The sequence below is a fragment of the Phalacrocorax aristotelis genome, chromosome 6, assembly GCF_949628215.1.
Source record: "Phalacrocorax aristotelis chromosome 6, bGulAri2.1, whole genome shotgun sequence".
In the NCBI taxonomy this organism is placed as follows: Eukaryota; Metazoa; Chordata; class Aves; order Suliformes; family Phalacrocoracidae; genus Phalacrocorax; species Phalacrocorax aristotelis.
In genome coordinates this window covers 18,829,788-18,849,737 of record NC_134281.1, presented here as the reverse complement: position 1 = coordinate 18,849,737, position 19,950 = coordinate 18,829,788, and the positions used below count along the sequence as shown (strand labels likewise).

The 19,950-nt window shown below is 39.1% G+C and overlaps 1 protein-coding gene across 4 annotated transcripts; it reads left to right on the top strand.

Moving 5' to 3' along the window:
* Positions 1-906: 906 nt before the first annotated feature.
* NEK4 (NIMA related kinase 4) lies at positions 907-19,657 on the top strand. 4 transcript variants are annotated; one of them, XM_075096344.1, is made up of 16 exons: positions 907-1,115; positions 4,607-4,873; positions 5,886-6,083; positions 6,951-7,058; positions 7,732-7,886; positions 8,563-8,704; positions 9,581-10,003; positions 10,445-10,498; positions 10,721-10,864; positions 12,735-12,875; positions 13,261-13,327; positions 13,728-13,822; positions 15,093-15,181; positions 15,831-16,036; positions 17,581-17,714; positions 18,459-19,657. In XM_075096344.1, the coding sequence occupies exons 1-16, from the start codon at positions 1,023-1,025 to the stop codon at positions 18,549-18,551; spliced, it is 2,409 nt and encodes an 802-aa protein (XP_074952445.1). In that variant the 5' UTR covers positions 907-1,022; the 3' UTR covers positions 18,552-19,657. The 4 variants fall into 4 exon arrangements, with proteins under 4 accessions (XP_074952445.1, XP_074952447.1, XP_074952446.1 ...); XM_075096345.1 differs by having other exon boundaries at positions 911-1,079; XM_075096346.1 differs by lacking the exon at positions 4,607-4,873.
* Positions 19,658-19,950: the final 293 nt, after the last annotated feature.

Sequence of the window (19,950 nt, the reverse complement as noted above, 5' to 3'; positions counted from 1 at the left end):
GCAGCTGTAACAGAGCTTTCAGTCTCTTAAACCCATTTATGCTCCTCTTCAACACTACCTCCCATAATCCTGCATATCACTCAGGTACCTGATTTAGGCTGACATGTGTCTTGACTATTCCAGAAAGTTCATATTACATGTTTTCCTATCCATCTTCATGGCTGAAACACAGATCCAAGCTCCCAGGGTCTTGCATTTTGCACGATCAATACCCATTCAGCCGGCTGCTGCAAGGCCTGTTTTATTTGTTACTCCGACAGCGTTAACTCTCTCTTCATATTTTTAACTGGTTTCATCACTTCCTGGGAGGAGGACTGGGAGTTAAATGCTCAGTGATAATAAAATATCCAAGTTTACAGAATTTGGGGTGTTTTCTGGTTTTCCTGCAGTCAGCTTTCTGAGGTGCACAGCCATGGGAAGGACACAAAAGGATAGGTCCAAGAGCTCCTTTTAAACCAGTCTGTAGCTTTTAAACCAATCTCTGCCCCATCCAAAGTGACAGGATGGCTCTGCAGAGCAGCTGTGCTCTGCCGGGCCTCCCAGGCCACCTCATGCCCCAGGCCACAGGGTGGGTGGTGGGGCCTGTTGCGGTGCTGTGGGGCATTGTGCCATGGCTGCCCACAGGGCTGTCACCGTGTCCCTATCCCCAACCTTCCTCGGGGCTCAGCACATCGGTTACATTGAGCAGCACGCCAAGGACCCTCGTGAGGCACTGTTTTTGAGGGGACAGCTTTGTTTCTTGGGCCATAGCAAGAGGGAAAGCCTGCCCCACCGGGACTACTCGCTGCCTGCCTCACACTTCCCTCAGGCTCCCTGCCCACTCTTAACATGGCCGCGTCACCCGCTTCCAAAATGGCCGCCATAGAGACGTGCGGCGGTCCGCTCTGCACGCCGGTACGGCGCACTCTCTATGGCAGTGGGGAGCTGTGGACATCTCTATGGCAGCGGCGGCAGCGCTGCTGGGCGGGTGGGCCTCGGGGGTGCCTGCCGCCAGGCTCTGAACGGGCCTGGGCGGCGGGAGGATGCCCCTGGCTGCCTACTGCTTTCTCCGAGCCGTGGGGAAGGGCAGCTACGGGGAGGTGAGCCTGGTACGGCACCAGCAGGACAGCAAGCAGGTAGCGAGGAGCTGGTCGCACGGGGGTACGGCTCCGGCCGTGGGCTACTGTGAGGGGAATGGCCATGGCCTGGCCTGGTCAGGGGGTGCCGCTGGGGCCCTGGCCTGGTTGGGGGCGGGGGGCGACCTGTGGCCCGGCCTTGGCATGCGGCCCTGACGAGGGGCCCGGGCATGGCTGTGGCCTTGTGTGAGGGTGCCGCTGTGACCATGACCTGGTGCTGAGGTGCGGCTGCAGCCGCATGAGCTAGGCTTGCACATCGAGCTATTTCAGTTTTCCCAGTTTTCTTCCCTTGCCTATGAAGACTTTCATTAAAGGTGTGGAGGAGACTCTTTTTTTTCCCCTCTTAATTTCAAGGCCCCCTCCCCGCCAAAAAAACCCCCACAACCAAAACCCAAATCACCAAGACCCCCAAATCCTCACTTTTTCCTTTTTTCATTTAAATAAAACTGCTTTTTTGTGTTTTTTTTTTAATGTATAATGCTTTGTTTTGGGGAGGAAAACCTAGCTTTGGTAGTCCTTTGTGTGACAGGAAAATACAGCCTGCTCTTCTTAGACGAAACAAGGTTGTTCTTGGCTTCTTACTGCTTGTGTAGTCTCTTTAGGACATGCATGTGTAGTGGAGATAAAAATGATAGCAAGGATGGAAAAAACAGCTTCTGGTGTTGGCTTTTGCTGGCATCAGTTCTGCTGGAGGAAGACGAGCTTTGTGTTTGCTGTATTGACTCTGGTAGTACCTGGCAAAGTTTTGGTCATGTCGGAGTTGAAGTGCAAGCATTTTTTAATTTGCCTTTTTGTTGGAAGTTTGAAATAATCTGTCTTGCCTGGCCAAAGCAGATGTGTTTGATAGAAAATGCAAGAGGATAAAGAGATGGGGATGAATAACATCCACAGAGCAGTGCTGCAGAAACCTTGGGTGTGAGCCTTATGCCCAGGATTTGACTAGAGATGGTGGGAGAAGCGTTTGTGCCCAGTGGTGATCGGAAGGTGTGTCCTTTCTGGATGAAGGCAGGGAAGAGGCTGGAATTCAAAGACGAATCTCTACAACCTGTGGGTTGGGTAGCAGTGATGGCAGCACTTGTTCCCTCCAGGCCAGTCACCACAGTGCATAGTCCAGTGTCAGCAAAGAGTTACTAACCTCATCATCCTAAAAGTAAACAGTGCATTGAGGTGACTTTCAACCATATACAGGTCCTTGGATTTCACCTCTTTGTCATGCTGCTGATCATTAACATTGGCAGGACCCTTGCTTCCTTATCGTTGTTATTTTGTCTAAAATATTTGATGTGGTTTACTGTGTCTTAACTTTTGCCAACTATAAACTTTCTTCTGTAGCAGAATGATCAGGATTTTTTGTTTTGGCTTTGTCCTGGTGCTACATGTTCTGTGAAAGAAATTAAATTTTATTTAAGTGTATTTGCTGTTAACAGAATGCTCTTTTTTTGTGGAGAAGGTGAAGTGGCTCCAAATGTTTAAATTTGGTATCAAATAAGGCGGAAGAGCATTGCAATAGACTTCATGGGAATCTTGGCAGATAACATGCTCACTAAACCAAATATAATAAATGCCAGGTTTAAAGTTAGGCTATCTGCATGCTTTTTGCATTTTGGTAGTATATCGTCTAAAGACAGGTGCTGATATGAAGCTAAAAGCTTTTGGTTTCCGTGTCTGAAGATGCAGTTGTAGTTGGCTTGTCATATAGAACACAGTAGTTAGAGCATTTCTATTTTTTTTTAAACTTAGGTGATGCTGTACACAATTAGTTTTGTTATATTCCTGTTGGGAGCTGTGCATCGTCACAGGTTGTAAGGATTGAGGAGCTTGTCTAATAGCCAGCAGACTTCTGAAACACAAAATCACGAGGCACTGTTGTTTTCTACATGGTTCGCTTGGTGTACAGGGGGTGGTATTCCTCAACACTAATTAAATGTGCTGGACTAAATTAATAGGGCCAGCCTGGGAAGTAGACACCCTAAGCAATTGCCAAGGACACTGAAATTGAGTAAGTAAAAAATTTTTTAGATGTTTTAATTTAAAAGCTCTCACATAAGAGCAGGGTTAGGTGTATACCATGGCATGATTTTTCAGTGGAAAGCCGATGCCCTAAAAATGATTACTACAAATTTACATTAGGAAGGGGGCCAGGTCAGACCTAAATATCAATGCTATGTATGATGAACGTGTGCTATTGATTTTATTGTCCCATCTTCAGCTTCAATTATATTTTTGCTAAAACCTGAAATTCATTAGAAATACACTTGACATAGTACATATTAGGGAAGTAAATAATAGCTTTCATATGTAACTTTATTCTGTGTTAAGATGGGTTTAGAATTCTTTAAAAGAAATTTAGGGATGAGCTTGTGGCTCTTTTGGTATAACCAAGAGTCTCTACTTCCCTGTAATAGTTTATTTCTTCTTGACTAAGTTTAAGCCTGCATATGCAGAAACCCATAAATGCAACAGGTAGCTTTAAGGCAAGTTTTAAAAAAAGTAAGTTATGTCTACTTTCAGGTTTTTGAGAAAGTATTTTTTTCAGTGTGCCCCTGACTGTACCAACCTTCCAACTCCATCTCTACTTGCTACATTTCTTCTCCTGACAGAAGCTTTTTTCCTATTCTCCTGTGCTTCACTGTTTTGTAGACTTTTTGTACAAAGCAGTTAATCCCACATCAGTTCTGTCTCGGGGGTCTCCTGCCAGGTACAAGATTTTTAAGAAAAGCATGAACAGACCTGAAAAGCTCAGCAGCATTACTTTGTGCGTTCAGAAATTCAGCTCTATTAGGTATTTCTTGTGAATATGACAATGGGGAATTTGTAAAAAACCAGAAACTCAAAAAATAACATTTCCCAACTTCAGCAAACATAGATCATATATTTGAAGACCAAACCAGTTGTTAAAATATCAGTTTCAAGGCTTAGATTACAAAGAATATATGTTTAATTTCTGAAGAAGTGAAAGGAGAAGTCCACTTATAAAAATAAAATGAAAGGAGTTGGGTTTGGTTTTCTAGCAGAGAAGAGCAAAATAAGTCTAGCCAGATGACTTCTGTCCTAGACATCCATAGTAATTTTTTGCACGTGACTGCATACTTTCCTTAATGTTATTATATTTTTGAAGTTACTGTTGAAATGGCCCGTTTTGAGAGTAACTGTGATGCACAGATGGGTATTTCAGGCTTAAAAGTTGAATGATAGACACATTTCAAATGAGAGTGGTGAAGAAAAGATAAATATGAACATTACTCAAAAGAAAGCAAAACACCACAAAATTCCTGTGCAGAGTTTTATTCAGATAGATGAATAGCCACACCTGTTCCATTTTTATGGCGTAATGGTAGAAATGATGTATAACTGCTAGACAAATTGCAGTCTCCATATAGAATAATGTGTGGAGATTTAAAATAATGTATTTCCTTTAGATTTGGGGGATTCCCTAGGGCTTCTGCAGTTACTTTCATCTCTCATGATATACCTTGTGATTTCTTTTACAGTATGTCATCAAAAAGTTAAACCTTAAAAATGCTTCCAACCGAGAGAGGAAAGCAGCAGAACAAGAGGCACAGTTGTTATCCCAGTTGAAACACCCAAACATAGTCACCTACAGAGAGTCCTGGCAGGGGGAAGATGGCCTATTATATATTGTTATGGCTTTCTGCGAGGGAGGAGATCTGTATCACAAACTTAAAGAGCAGAAGGGCAAACTTTTGCCTGAGAATCAGGTGGTGGAGTGGTTTGTCCAGATTGCCATGGCACTGCAGGTAAAATAACTTTGTCACCTTCAGATATAAATTTAATTTGGCTCTTTCTGCATTTAAAAATTCCACAGTTAGGCTGCAGGCTTTGAATTCCAGTTTGGCTAGGTTAGCATCTAAATACAAAAGCTATTAGCACATTAAAAGTGTTCACAGGTCATTGCAGGCAAATGAACTATTTTAGGTAAGAAATTGCTATCGTATTTTATGTCTACACCTCTGTATCACAATAGACACTGGTAAACTCCAGGATGTTTGCAATTCCAGTCTGAAATGCTTCTCTAGTTTGAAAATTGAGATTAAATTTACAAAAAGTAGTTTAAAAAAAAGGCAGATTATTTCAGAAGCATTTTGTGTTCTGTGATTTTGCTGGTGTTTTTTAATGGTAAATTTAAACTACTAATTCATCATTCCTATTAAATTTTATCCCACTCTTGAAATTTAGTAATTGGAGGTTATCGAACTTTAAAGACATTTGTTATAATAATGAAGACCAGATATAAAAGTTAACACTAAGAAATAAGAAATGGGACAGAAAATTCTATCTTGAAGTTGCCTGTTGTGATCAGACATACACAAGTCTACAGTACTGCCTGTTCTTGTTTATTATAAGACTAATTTTCTTCCATGTTTACACAAAGCTCACATTGTATTTTCCGCTGAAATTTTATACTTAAGTCTAAGAAATGATTGTCAAGAAACAGAAGCGGCACAAAGTGAGTTGAAATCTGAGTCTTAACTTTATATTTTTATTTCCCTTTTTCTGTTGGCTTGTTAAAGCTGCACAGGGAGATTTTGCTAAAGCAGTGCCAAGTTTGGGGCCTGTGCCTGTATCAGTCATTCTTAATGTTAATTCACTAAAACAGTCTTTAGCAGGGGCACTCTTGACTTTGATAGTGATGTAGGTGTCTCTTCTGCATTTGTATTTTCCCTCTTTGACTTGTGTGATGTGATTACTTTTCAGTGTAGAAGAACCAATTAGTAGTTACTTAACTCTGTTTTTATTTCTTCCCCCCAGTATTTACATGAAAAGCACATACTGCACAGAGATCTTAAAACTCAAAATGTTTTTCTGACACGAACAAATATAATCAAAGTGGGTGACCTGGGAATAGCCAGAGTGTTGGAAAATCAATACGACATGGCCAGCACTCTTATAGGCACACCGTACTACATGAGCCCTGAACTGTTTTCTAACAAACCCTACAATTATAAGGTAGAGTATGTTAATGCAAATGCCGTTTCTACTTAGTAGGGAACATTTTGTTTGTCTGAGAAATTCACAATCTTATCTATTCTATTTAATTTCTTATTGATTCCAACTCTTTTTAATGTCCCCAAAGACCAAACAAAAAAATAGAAGGGAGATTTGCAAGGATCTTTCTTTCTCAGACTGTGTTTGCTGCATAGGTGGGAATTCATAGCGTGTGAAAAGTTATCACAACCAAGGTGTTCAGCATGCTGCCTGTACCTATCACTGCATGCCAATATAAACAAAAATATCAGTCTATGTTAGATAGCTGCATTTTCTAAATTTATTATATAACGGACAGGAAGCTTTGTACTCAAAAGTCTGTCGTAGGCATAACAGCAGCATTTAAAAAAAAAAGGAATTTTAAGTAGAGAAATAAGCAGTGTTCCTGTGAATTTAAAATATAACAAAATAAAACAGGCATACTTTTGTATGCCTGTTCAGATCTTGGTGCAGACGACGCGCACCATAAATACAAGTGTCTATAATGGGCAGGAGCAGAGGGGAAACTCTTCCCATGAAAAATCAAAAGATTTTCATTTGCCAGTTTGAACCAATGTCATACTTGAAAACAAACAAAAAACCCTATGAACAGCAACTTTCTACAATTCTTTTCAGAAAAATCTGGTGACATTTGGAAGAATATAATTCAGTTGATCAAGATGAAAAATAAGAGTGAGACTGACACCAAAAGTTTGCAGTGGAGTTTGGTCTTAAATAGTTTACTGTCTTTAAAGGCCTCTCTGAAAGCAAGTGACTAAGTCTGGACATAAAACTTCTACAATAAAAAGTTCCCAAAACCTTTTTTTTTTTTTTTTTCCCTTTTTTCAGTCTGATGTTTGGGCATTAGGCTGCTGCGTTTATGAAATGGCTACATTGAAACATGCCTTTAATGCTAAAGACATGAACTCTTTGGTTTATCGAATTATTGAAGGAAAGGTAAAACTTCTAAAATTTTTTTTATCTGTGCTTGGATTTTCTGTCTAGAACTTGGGATGATCTTTTCCAATCAGAAATATTGCATGGAGTTAAAAATATTTTGCATATTACATGCATCATCATATATGTTGTAAGACTGGTGTCCCATGGCCGTATATGATGTAATATCAGAACTAGGGAGTTATTAATTTGTAGATACTGCTGGAGTTTCTTGTTACCCTTTTGTGTAATGAGTGTATTGATTCATTTGCAAAGTTCTGAGATAACTTGCTATCTTAATTTGCTTCTGGTTTAAACATTGTTCAAAGAATTAAATCACTATCCATGTACTACCATTTTCCTGGTAGGCAAGACTAGCTAATTTAAATATCTGTCTTGCTTTAGCATGTAATGAAGCTAGCGTGGATTTATTTTATATAAATGTTTAAGCCTGTTAACAGAACTTTAACTGCTGATATTAATAAAAAATTATGAACAGTTCTTAGACAAAACACTTAGAATTTCTATATTCTGTTTGATGGTAAGCACTTGGGTAACTTTCAGCATATGAACAGTGGGACTGTTTTTTGTGCAAAGTATGTAGCTGAGTATAACTCTCATGCATAAATAATCTAGCAGAAGCCCCTATTGACAAATATGTTAAATAATATCACCCTTTTCTTTCCTTTTACAGTTGCCACCCATGCCAAAGGATTACAGCCCACAGTTAGTTGAAATAATACGAACTATGCTCAGTAAAAAACCTGAGGAAAGACCTAGTGTGAAAAGCATACTACGACAGCCATACATCAAGAACCAAATTTCTTTGTTTTTGGAAGCCACAAAGGCGTAAGATACTTTCATTTGAGTGATTCTGTGCAAAATATTCATGTTACTGTAGCCTTTGTTTTACAGTATTTCCTGTTTTTTAAAGCAGGATAAGATTAGTTCTGTTGTGTGCAGTTACAAAGCATATGAACATACGAGCTTCTTTAGATTCTTTGAGAAATAGGAGGGAATTAGAATGGAAACTAGTTTCTTCTGCAAATGCAGAAAAAATCTGTGCAATGGTTAAGATTGCCCAGCTTATTCAGAGAGTTAAAAAAAAAAAGTAGCACCAGTATTTTCAAGGAAGTGATTGGAAATATACACATTTCCATATGGTTCTTTGAGGCCATTTATCAGCTGATAGTTGTTACACCAAGTTCCTTTTGATATTCACTGATAAAATTATTTTTCTTTGTCAGGTTTAGTCAATTATTTTACTGCTTCCAGATAGGGCTGATCTCGGTGCTATGCGGAACAAGTGTACATTGCTGGCAGAGCCTGAATGGTGTTTTTAAGCTCCTTTTAATGAGAAGAAAATTAGTATGTTGTGCATAGTCTGTTGAAAAAGCCCAGTATCTTATACTCTCTCCATGTAAGCTGTTTAGTGGAATTGATTTTTTTAATTAGTATAATCTAAAGAAATATCTTAAGGTCTTGTTGATGGTGATTGAATGAACAACTTTTATTTTCTTTACAGGAAAGCAGCCAGAAGTCATAAGAAAACAGTGAATTCTAAACCTAAAGGTCCTTGTTCTGTGGTCTCAGTAAAGAATGAATCTCATAGCAGGAATGCTTCACACCAAAACCACTCCTTTGAGCAAGCCAGGAAGTACAAAGTTGTGAGATATATATTTTTTTTCTTTTTAAAAAAACCCACCAAAGCAAAACCCACTTGCTTTTTCTAGAGAAAAAAAAACCCTCAGTTTTATAAGAAGTGCCTTGAGCATTTGTGAGAACACAGATTGGATTCCTAGCAATGTGTAAAATTCATATTAAGGAAGGAATTGTGTTTAGGCAAGAGTGGAAGTAAACAAACAGTTGTGGATCAGTAAAACTAATTGCGATGTCTTAACTCTAAGATGCTAACTAAACAACATCTGGTTTTTCATCTGTGGGTCACTGTGAATTACTTGTGGAGTATTTGAGGTCAAATCTTTGTTTCAAATATTTGATGACGAATGGTAATAACTTTAAAAAATATGTTTTTGACTGGAAAAAACTAATTACAGTTACAACCAAAAATGGCTTATTGTTGGAATTCTTTCCAGTGGTTAGAACAAATCTTTTGTAATGGTTAATCTTGTGCATGTTTTTTATTTTCTGTAATGAGTCTGCTATTGTGTGTTTAAGCTTTCAGTGCTGAAATACCAAATGTGTGTGGTATAGTACATCTTTAAAACTGTTGGTACTTGTTGTCTCTTCCCTTATGGAAGAGCCAAGGGAGTACAACTTTTCTTTCATGGTCCTGGTGAAAAGTAGGTGCGCTGCATGCGTATAAACCAATGCCTAAAATAACGTCATTTGCAAGTGCAGCCTGTATCTCTTTAGAACTGAGGCTTGTAGCTTTTTTGAGGCTCTTAGTCTGTAATTGATCATAATTTCATTGCAGTTTACTCTGGTATGTTAATGATTTTCCTTTGGTGCTGAGAGTATTCTTTCATATGTGCATAATACTCAAAAGGTAATTAATTTTTTTGTTTTCCTTTTAATTTCAGAATGAAGAAGACTGCATTATCAAATATAAAGCCACCAAATTTTGTCACTCAGAGAAACCAGCTGTTGAATTGGAAAGAAAACCAAACAATGATTTTAATAACCTGACAGACTCCTTAGCTACAGTTAGCAAAGTGAATATTGCTATCTTACCATCTGGAAGGATGAAGTATGGAAGTGAGAAGTGTGGCAGCGAGCATATTCCAGAGAATAATAAAGCAAAGAATTTAAATGTTCCAGGGAATTCTAAAATAACATCCAGTAGCCCACCAATGAAGGACAATGGACTACAGCAAAGAGCAAAGCAGGCTCTTAAAGCTAAAAATGTTGAGTCTAAGCAGTCTTCAGTTGATGCTATGGAAGAAGATGGTGACGCTTTGAAACTCCTGCCACCTGTATCAAAACAGCAAAAGCAAACTGACCTGGTAATGCATTTATGCTTACTTGAAATAGCCTCTGAAATTGATTTACCTAATGGCTAGCTCGTAAAGTTTACAGAGCCGCTGCACATGTTCTTCTGTCAAAGGAGGATGCTGCTGATGCAATTACTGAGATGCTTAAGTAGTTAGGAGCCTTGGTTTCAGATTTGAAAAGGCGACATGGTGAAGTAGTTTTAGGCTTGCACCTAGAGGATGGAAATTCTGTTTTTACAGGGAACAATAATTTTATTTTCCAGCTGAGAAAAGAGATGGTAAGAATAGTTTTGTGACTTCTTTGTTCTATATTCTAAATAGGCTTGGCTAATCTCAAGTTGGTCCTGATTTGGATGGAGAAGTAATAGCTGGTGATTGTCTTTACATTGCATTTTGGTCTACAATGAGATTTTCATAGATACTTTTCTAATGATAAATCATTATTTATTGTAGAGCTTGGATACTACTGAAAAGGTGCTAGCACCGTTTGTTCCTGTTGTAATTCAAGTAAGTGTCCTTTGAAGGTTTAGTAACTTAAAAACACTGGTACAGCAGGTATTTTTTCTAACTGTCTGTCAAGGAAGAGTGTATTGTGGTTGTAACTGTGATATGTCAAGGTGGATGCAGTCCAAATAGCAATGTGGCCTGTGTTGATTTTTTTTAAGAAGTGTGTATATGTAAATCTGGAAATGGCATGTATACATTTAAAAAAAACCTTTTACTTATTAGGATGATGTCTGTCATGGAGCTTCAGGAGATGCACAGGAAAAAATTACCTCCCACTTGCACCCTCATAGTTCTGTCAGTGAGCCTTCTCTCTCACGGCAGCGACGGCAGAAGAAAAGAGAACTAGCTGAAGTCTGTTCAGAAAAGGTGCAGATACTTAAAGAATAAATCTCCTCTTTCCTTTAAGACTCCTGCATTTTTTACTCTTTAAAAATGTGACCTATGGTGGGGTGTTTTTATGCTGTTCTTCTTTCATGTGTAACTATATAACTTCGTTGGTAAGAAAATGGAGAACACTCAAGAAGTCCTTTAGAAGCAGCCTGCGTAAATCTCTGAAAATCTCAGTAACCCTCACAAGTGGGTGGGTGTGCCATATGAGCGCAAGGAAACACAGTGAACTGTGGGCTTTGCCTTTGCTGTGCTACAGTCTTTCCTAGCAGTTCCCATCAGGACTTCTCACTGTCTGTGACTGCAAAATACATAGCAGTACTTTTCCTGGCTGTTGCGCATAAGGCCACTTGTAGTGGGTAGTAGATTTACTGGTATTTTAGAACAGACATATGTAATGGCTGCCCTGAGCATATGAGTGCAAACTCTAAGAAGAAAAGCTTGGCCTTTACACATGCACGTAAGGTAGGGCTCCTGTCAATCCTTCTACACTGAGCAGAGAGATTTCTTTGGGGAAAGGCACCGGCTATACAAGAATGGAGAAGAGGGTGATTGGTTTATAGAATCATATCACAGAATCATAGAATGGTTTGAATTGCAAGGGACCTTAATGATCGTCTAGTTCCAACCCCCTGCCATGGGCAGGGACACCTTCCACTAGACCAGGTTGCTCAAAGCCCCATCCAACCTGGCCTTGACACTTCCAGGGATGGGGCATCCACTGCTTCCCTGGGCAACCTGTTCCAGTGCCTCACCACCCTCACAGTGAAGAATTTCTTCCTTATATCTAATCTAAACCTACCCTCTTTCAGTTTAAAGCCATTACTCCTTGTCCTATCACTACATGCCCTTGAAAAAGTCCCTCTCCAGCTTTCTTGCAGGCCCCCTTCAGGTACTGGAAGGCTGCTATAATGTCTCCCTGGAGCCTTCTCTTCTCCAGGCTGAACAACCCCAACTGCCGCAGTCTTCATAGGAGAGTTGCTCCAACCCTCTGATTATCTTGGCAGCCCTCCTCTGGACTCGCTCCAACAGCTCCATGTCCTTCTTACATTGGGAGCCTCAGAGCTGTACACAGTACTGCAGGTGGGGTGTCATGAGAGCAGAGTCAAGGGAGAGAATCACCTCCCTCGACCTGCTGGCCATGCTTCTTTTGATGCAGCCCAGGACACGGTTGGCTTACTGGCCTGCAAGCACATATTGCTGGGTCATGTTGAGCTTCTCATCAACCAGCGTTGCCAAGTCCTTCTCCTCGGGGCTGCTCTCAATCCATTTTCCACCCAGCCTGTATTTGTGCTTGGGATTGCCCTGACCCATGTGCAGGACCTTGCACTTGGCCTTGTTGAACCTCATGAGGTTCACATGGGCCCACCTCTCAAGCCAGTCAAGGTCCCCCCTGGATGGCATCCATCCCTCCAGCATGTTGACCACTCCTCACAGCTTGGTGTCATCGGCAGACTTGCTGAGGGTGCACTCAATCCCACTGTACATGTTGCCTACAAAGATGTTAAGGAGCTCTGGTCCCAATACCGACCCCTGAGGAACGCCACTCATTACTTGTTTTTAGTATAATACCCTATTTTGCTCTTTGAGGGTGGGGACAATTGTTGTGAAAGGATTGACTGAAAAATAGTCTGGGAGGAGGGGGACAGGATGTAGAGATGAGGAGAAAGGAAGTGGAGGCAAGCAGACATGTGGAGAGGGAGGGATGAAGTTGGGAGATATGAGGAGGTTACAGAAGGATCCAAAACCTCTGGCATCCAGCTTTATCATGCAAGAATGTCTTCTGAATTGCAGAGTACTTTAACTTTTAATAAAAAAGATAAAAATTCTTGCTCCCTTCTCTTTCAAGGCCAGAGCAGCTGCTTCTCAGCCTTTACCTTTTCCTTTGGATGTGAACACAAAGACAACACAGAGGTGTGCAGAGCAGCATGCTGCTGAAGTCTCTGAATCTGTAAATAGCACCAAAACCAGTCAAGTTGATGTTTCAAAGGTCAGTGCTGAATACTGCATGAGCTTATTTTGGTGTCTCATTCTTTCTAAGCAGTTTGTTCTCTGAATGTATGCACAGTGAGTAAAGAAATATACAGAGGCTTCCTACCTATTGGATGTCCTGTCAAGCACCTGGTCAGTGTGGGATGAGAAATTGTGTTGCTGAACCAGGGAGGTCAGAAGCTCCTTTTCTAGAGTGTATATTAGTGTCATTGACCAAGATGGTTTTGTAGTAAATAACTAAGCATTTTTTAGATGATCAGAAGGTCTATTGTAATAGGTCGCTCTTCCATGCCCATTGAAAAGTTTTTTTGCTTTGTAGGTGATTAGATGACAAAAGCCACCATGATTATTGCTAATTAATATCAAATTAACTTATTTTGAAGGAGCGGCCCTTGTCAGCAAGAGAGCGAAGGAGGCTGAAACAGTCTCAGGAGGAGATGTTTCCCTCTGGTAATTTTTATGATTGCATGTTAACATTCTGTGTAGAAGTAGGCTGATAATTACTTTGTAAAGAAATTATAACTTGCTGTCTGCTCTTCGCTAACATCTTCAGAAAGATGCACTAAGGGTCTAGTTCTGTGTTAAATAAAAATTTCTGTTAACATGTCTGTATTTTTCTGCTTCTTATTCAGTTATGTTCAATTGTGTTTAGTGGTGACAACTTGTCTTTGAAATGTACACGAAGCGCAGAGTATACATCTTTCAGATAGAAGCTTCAGTGTTTTCTCTTAGCAGAATACCTACCTGCCTATCTTCTGCCAGGTGATAGACTTTTTCTTGCATGAGCATGAAACTAATTCAAAATACGTGCAGCTAAGTTGTAAATATTGTGAAAATGTTACTCTTGCAGTGATTCAAGCAAGACGAATGTCAAATAGTGCGAAATCACATATGGAAAATCATGTTAAAGTTGGTCAGTCCTCATCAGATCCCAGTATTTCTCAGGTAAACTGGGGTCATCTACTTTTGAAATACTTAAATGCAAGCACAATTTGGGAAGAAAATGACATTTTAAAAAACCCTCTGCATCTGGAGGAAACTCTCGGTCAATAAGAGTGCACAGTTCTCTTATATTACAGAATCACAGAATGGTAGGGGTTGGAAGGGACCTCTGGAGGTCATCTTGTCCAGCCCCCCGGCTTGAGCAGGGAATATGTTGCTTTCTAAGTCCTGGGGTAGAGTACAGATGTCTAATCCACCTTTTTGTTTGACTAGGTCCGTTTAAAATTCCAGGCTTACTATACATTTTCACTCCACTTGTCAGAGATGAAGACTAAGAATCTCTTGCTGATTACTATGGGCTCTCTAACAACACGCTACTGTTAGCCTGGTGCATCTAATTTTGCTTTGGTAGTGGTGTTTGAACCTTTTTTTTTAATCTGCAGTCACATTAAGTGCATACATTTATATGCTGGTAATAAGGAACAATTGGTAGATAAAAAGTGAATAGTTTCTGTTAACATTCTCTTCCTTGTCTAATCAGGAAGTCTTTTTTAAGATCTTAAACATATATTGGACAAAATCTTCTGCAAACATCAGGGGAACATTATTAATACCAGTAAATGCAGAATAGTAACTGTAAAGAAATTTTGTTCTGAAATTTCAAAGTGTAGCCTCTATTTTCCTCAGCCCAGCACTTGCATGGATGGTGTTTGGCATATTTTACCGACTTGTGTGTGTGCTTATAACTGGTATCTAAATGCAAAGGCTTCATCTGTGTTCACTAACTGTGATTACATAAGGTTAGTGCACACCAGTTTTATGTGCACATGCTAGTGATGTTTTTGTGCATTGTGCTATGCACTGAACACAAGACTGTACAGACACACATGGTTGTATTTAAATATTAGTTTTAAATGTGTATTAGAGACCAATAAATGGGCTAAGGGTAATGACTTTGTCAGTTCTTAGCCAACTATATTATAAACATACGTGATTTCATTGTTTTTAATAGAGGCACTTGGTAAAGTGTTTATAGTGGTTAAAACTGCACAACTGAGGTGTAATGCTAGTCAAATAAGCATTTAATAAAGTATGTCCTGTGTACCAGCTTATATTTAAAACCAAAGGTTATACCTTTTACATATTATCAAGCTGAGTCTGTAAAAATATGCATGTTGAAAGAGTTTTTCTATGTAAGAGGAGTAGTTCATGCTGTATTGATAAATTACTTCTGACTATTAGAATTTTTGTCATTTACTTCCTCTTCACTTAGAGAACTAGAGTAACCCATTGCCTGTCTGATGATGAGTTAAGCTCTTCCACAAGCTCTACAGATAAGTCTGATGGTGATTCCAAGGAGAAGTGAGTATTTAATACTGTTCAAGAGTTTTCACTGCTATATTGGACCTTGACTTGGAATGAAAAAAAAAATGGCAAGAATTGCTTTTATACTTTATCTCTATGTAGTGAGTGATTGAAGTATGTGATGCATAAAGAAAACAAACTCCATTTAAATTTTGTCCCTCTGTGACTATAAATTTTCCATGCTGAACTTTGTGGGACATGTGATTGTGTACCTCTGTCTTTTGTTAGCTGTAGCTTCCCAGCAAACTGGTCTTCCAGCGACAAAGGACATGTACTGTCAGGATGAATTAAAAGCATGAGTTCAAAGGTGCCAATATGCTTCCTTTGTACTGTGAATGAGGCTGAGTTTATTTATGATTTTGTCAGTGTAAGTAGCTTTAAAGAAAATAATTTGTTGCATTACCACACGTTTAGCTACACATGTAGCAGTAGCCAGTAGGACTGAACTGTTGCTAGGTGAATGGGCTCTGAGCCTCTGTTAGATTAAATACTGATAATGTTGCTATCGATAAAACTGTACCACAAGAAGTAATTTAACATGGAATATTTAATAGGACCTCACTAAACTTGTGAAAGTCCTCTGAATGCAAGGTGGAAGTTGCATTATGAATGGTGACTGAATTACATCTTATTTCTCCTCTACTAGAAAAAGCAATATGAATGAAATGAATGACTTGGTGCAGGTAATGACATGGACGCTGAAAATGGACTCTAAGGAGAACTCTGAATACCCTGTAACCTTGACTCCAGCCCCAGAGTTTAAACTTCATAGAAAATATCGAGACACTTTGATTTTGCATGGAAAATCACCTGATGAATCAGAGGAATTAAAATTTGAAGAGATTTCTTCAGGTCTGTTGCTCTGTTGTTGCTTTAAATGAATGGTTGTCAACTGTTAATAACCAAAGAAAACCTGCTAGTGGGCAACAGAAGACAATTCACTCTTACTTCTTCTCAAGTCTCAACAATGCTTACAGAAGTAAACATCTTTCTAAATAATTTTGTGGGCAAAACTGCTCTAGTTGTGGTTTACTTGCCAATAAAGGGAACATGTGATTGATGTGTGTAATTATTAATGACGAGAGAAAGCTGGTCTACAATATGTTTTTTCCCTATGTGACTTATACTTAGAAGCTTCCAAAATGAACAGTTGGCACCGAGTATTTTGAAATATGATTTGTAAGGCTGCAAAGCTTTGTGAGTTATGGATAAAGCTGACATTTTACACAAAGCGTTAAACACAGTGGAGGCTTCTATGAGTATAGAAGTTCATCCTCACTGCAGAATTCGGGCAAGGTTAATTTTCCTATGGATACAGGTGCAAGACTCAAATCACTCTTCATATATAAAGTCTGGTTTAGACCTTAAGTGTGTATATGTATTCCAAAAACCAAGAAAAGATTGTATTTGCTATGACTGCACTTACTATGCCACAAGAACAAGTGAAAAAGCTGAGGGTGTGCTTCTGAAGTCTCAGACCTTCTGGTGCCTGTTGTTTTAAATGATAAGGATTTTACTTGTAACTAGTCTGGTGATAGTCAAAGCAATTGGAGGACACTGGATTTTACTCTCGTGAGTTGATTCTGCATAGCTAAAGTAAAATACATTGAAGAGTTTGTCTCTAAACAGGTATGACAGAATGTTGAAGGCACAAATTTCAGGTGGTTTTTTTTTTTTACTCTTAAGTGTTGTATAGTGAGATCCTCCAGCTATTTACTTACTGCCATTTGGGATGACAAGGCTAGGGCATTTCTAAGCGGAGACATTTTAATTAGATCAGATATTTTCAGAAGGTGATCCATCCTATGAAAGGAGTGTTGGTGATTTCAGTGATTAAAAGAGCAAGCTAGTGTTCTCAGTTCAGTTCCTAAAGGAGGCCTCCCCTTATAAAATGGCTGTCTCCTGTTGGCAGCTTCAGCTGAGGCGCAAAAGATTCAAAGGCTGTTGAGACAAACAGGCAGACGGCAGAAATGATGCCATTAGTGTGTTACGGTGATTAAACTTTTTTTTACATTTGCTGTGATTTAAATTATTAAAATATTTGGGTCATGGTGTAATATTAGAGAATATACTTTTCATTCAAATAATATTTGTAATATAGTATCCAGGAACCATCTGAAATGAAGTGACAGGGACCTAATTGTGCAAACTGTGTCTGCATTGACTTCGTACAGTCCAGTATCTTAAGAGTTAGCATCTGAGTGCTTCTGATTCACCATGTTTGTTGATTGCTCTAGCTAGCCAGTTCAGATAAATGGTTATTTCATGCAAACGGCCAGCTGGAGTTCTGTGGTAACGCTTACAATGTCATCCCGTATTATTCTGCACAGAGTATGAAAATTGACTGTACTGAAAGTGATTATTACTGCATTGATCTATTTTAATTTTTTTAATAGATATATTATCAGTTCCTGACAAGATTAGGAGAATGGTTGAAATCCTGAGATCTGATCTGGTGCAAGGATTGGGAGTGAAACTTCTTGAGAAGGCGTACAGCATCATGGAAGAAGACGATGAAGTGAAGAGAGAGGTGAATGTTTTTCATATTAAAATTGTTTCTTTAGAAACCTAGATAAATAAATGAGCAGGGTCTTTACTTTCTTCCTTCCCCACTTCTTAGATATTGACATAGTAGTGCAAACCTTGATTCCAAAAAGTGTTTGTGTAGTCATTGGCAGGTGAGGGCCTAACCATATTGTCATTTTGAATCTTAAAAAGTTTGATTCTGAATGTGGACTATGTTCAACCACAAATTCTTCAGAAAGCGTAGGAGCTTTAGAAAGCTGGAGAATTGTACCATGGTGGCAGAATTTGTGGAAGATACAAGGGATGTGAATAATTTTGTTCTGGTATTTCTCCAGTAAATTCTTTTGAACTGTAATTTTTTGCCTTCAGGTTGCTTTGCCTAATGCCCCTTATGTCCAAAGTGAGAAACAGTTTAATGTCTATTCCTAATAGAGGCAAGTGAGCAATACCTCCAGGTCATTTGATTCAAAACTTGGTTACAAACAAAATACTGCAGGGGTAAGTATAACCTGTGAAGATCTGATTTAAATTGTCAAGTAGGATTTGGAACAAACACTCTTGCCTTCAGACAAGAGACTTCCATTTTTCTTCCCTCCCATCTCTGGTGTCAGATTTCATGTACTGCTTTCAGCTGAGTGCTTTGGGTTTTTTTTTTTCAGGGGGGTAGGGGTGGTTTTGATATTTTGGTAGTTCTTGCTCTTTCCAATGTCAGTAAATTTTGTGGGGGTTTTCTGTGTGTTCTAAATAGCTGCAGTTGCGGGAGCACATGGGAGACAAGTATGCAAGTTACAGCGCGAAGGCACGCCATCTGAAATTTCTTGAAGACAATGTGAAGTTCTGAGCAGAACTTCTTCCTTAGAGAAAACGGACTGTTTTATAGCTCATTTGATAGATTGGACCAGCTTACAAAGCATGTTTATCTGTTGACCTCCTCTGCTGGAATAAGGAGGTGAACATGAAAAAATATTATGGTTTGTAGTAATATTTTTTCATGTTAAAATGTGAACCAGGCTATTGCTTTCTCAGAAGAGAAGCTGTTTAATTTTTATTCTCTTAATGTAACTTTAAAAATTTGCTTTTATAGATGCAAAGAGGGATGGATACCAAGTTTCATATACAAAGGAATGTCAAAAAATAAAAGTTTTGATTTGAATTTGTGATACTATATGACCATACCAAAAACCTTTTCCTAAGTATGGTTAACAAAATCTATTGCAAGGCTATGGTGTGATAGCTTATAAGCTACTACATCAAACAGTTGTTAAATGTAGCAGGCAGAAACAATTACTAGTTTTTGTAGTACCAAAAGCCCTCCAGGTTCTGTAAATTGCCAAGTTAAAGTGCTAAAAAGGGTGGCTGTCCTGCTTTTAAGTAGAGCCTTTGCTTTTGTATCTTATTGCTAAGGCAATCACAAGGTGGTGGAAAGTATTTGGTAACTGGATAAAATAAGTCTGAAAATGTTTGAAAGGAACACAGCTGTGCTTACCATGGCCCCAGCTGAAGAAATCCCTTTGCCTCACAAATACTAATTGCTTTTAGGAATGAAAGTGCCCAAAGCTGAGGTCACTTAGAGAAATAGGTGTCTTAGCTTTTCCCTTGCTTTGCATCTAGATTGTGTTGCTGCATGTGCCCAGGCATTGTCATTTATCATCACTACAGAAATAGCATGTGTTCTTTTTAAAGGATAAGGCAGTCAAAAGGAAATTGAATTTGTAAAATAAACTTTTAAATGCACAAGTTGTCTCTTTCCCTGACTCTAGCTTAAATATTGTAACCTCTAGTACCTATGAAAGAGACTAACATGACAGTCAGTAGTAAAAAAACAAGTGCAACACCCATGGATCCTGCTGTCTCTCACATACTAGGTGCTCAGGTTTCAAGAGCTGTTCTATTACACAGAGTCAAGATGTTACTTTCTCTAGCCAGGCAGATTTTTTTTTTTTTTTTTTAAACAAAAATGGCACTCTACACTCTCCCATTCTTAGTGTTTTTCAGAACTGTGGGGTATGTACTGTTCTACAGTACTTGTTACAACCTGACACTACTGAGAGCTTCTTCTACTAAAGTATTTCTAACCTTGTGTAAGAGTCCAGCTGTATATCTTTTAGGCTATGGCAACAGCTTAACTAGACTTGATTTGATATGTTCCTTTTTACAAAAATACTTGAGTGAAATGTGAGCTTCAGATGTTAATCCCCCTAACACCTGTCTTCCCAGTGACTTCACTGAAACTCCAGCCA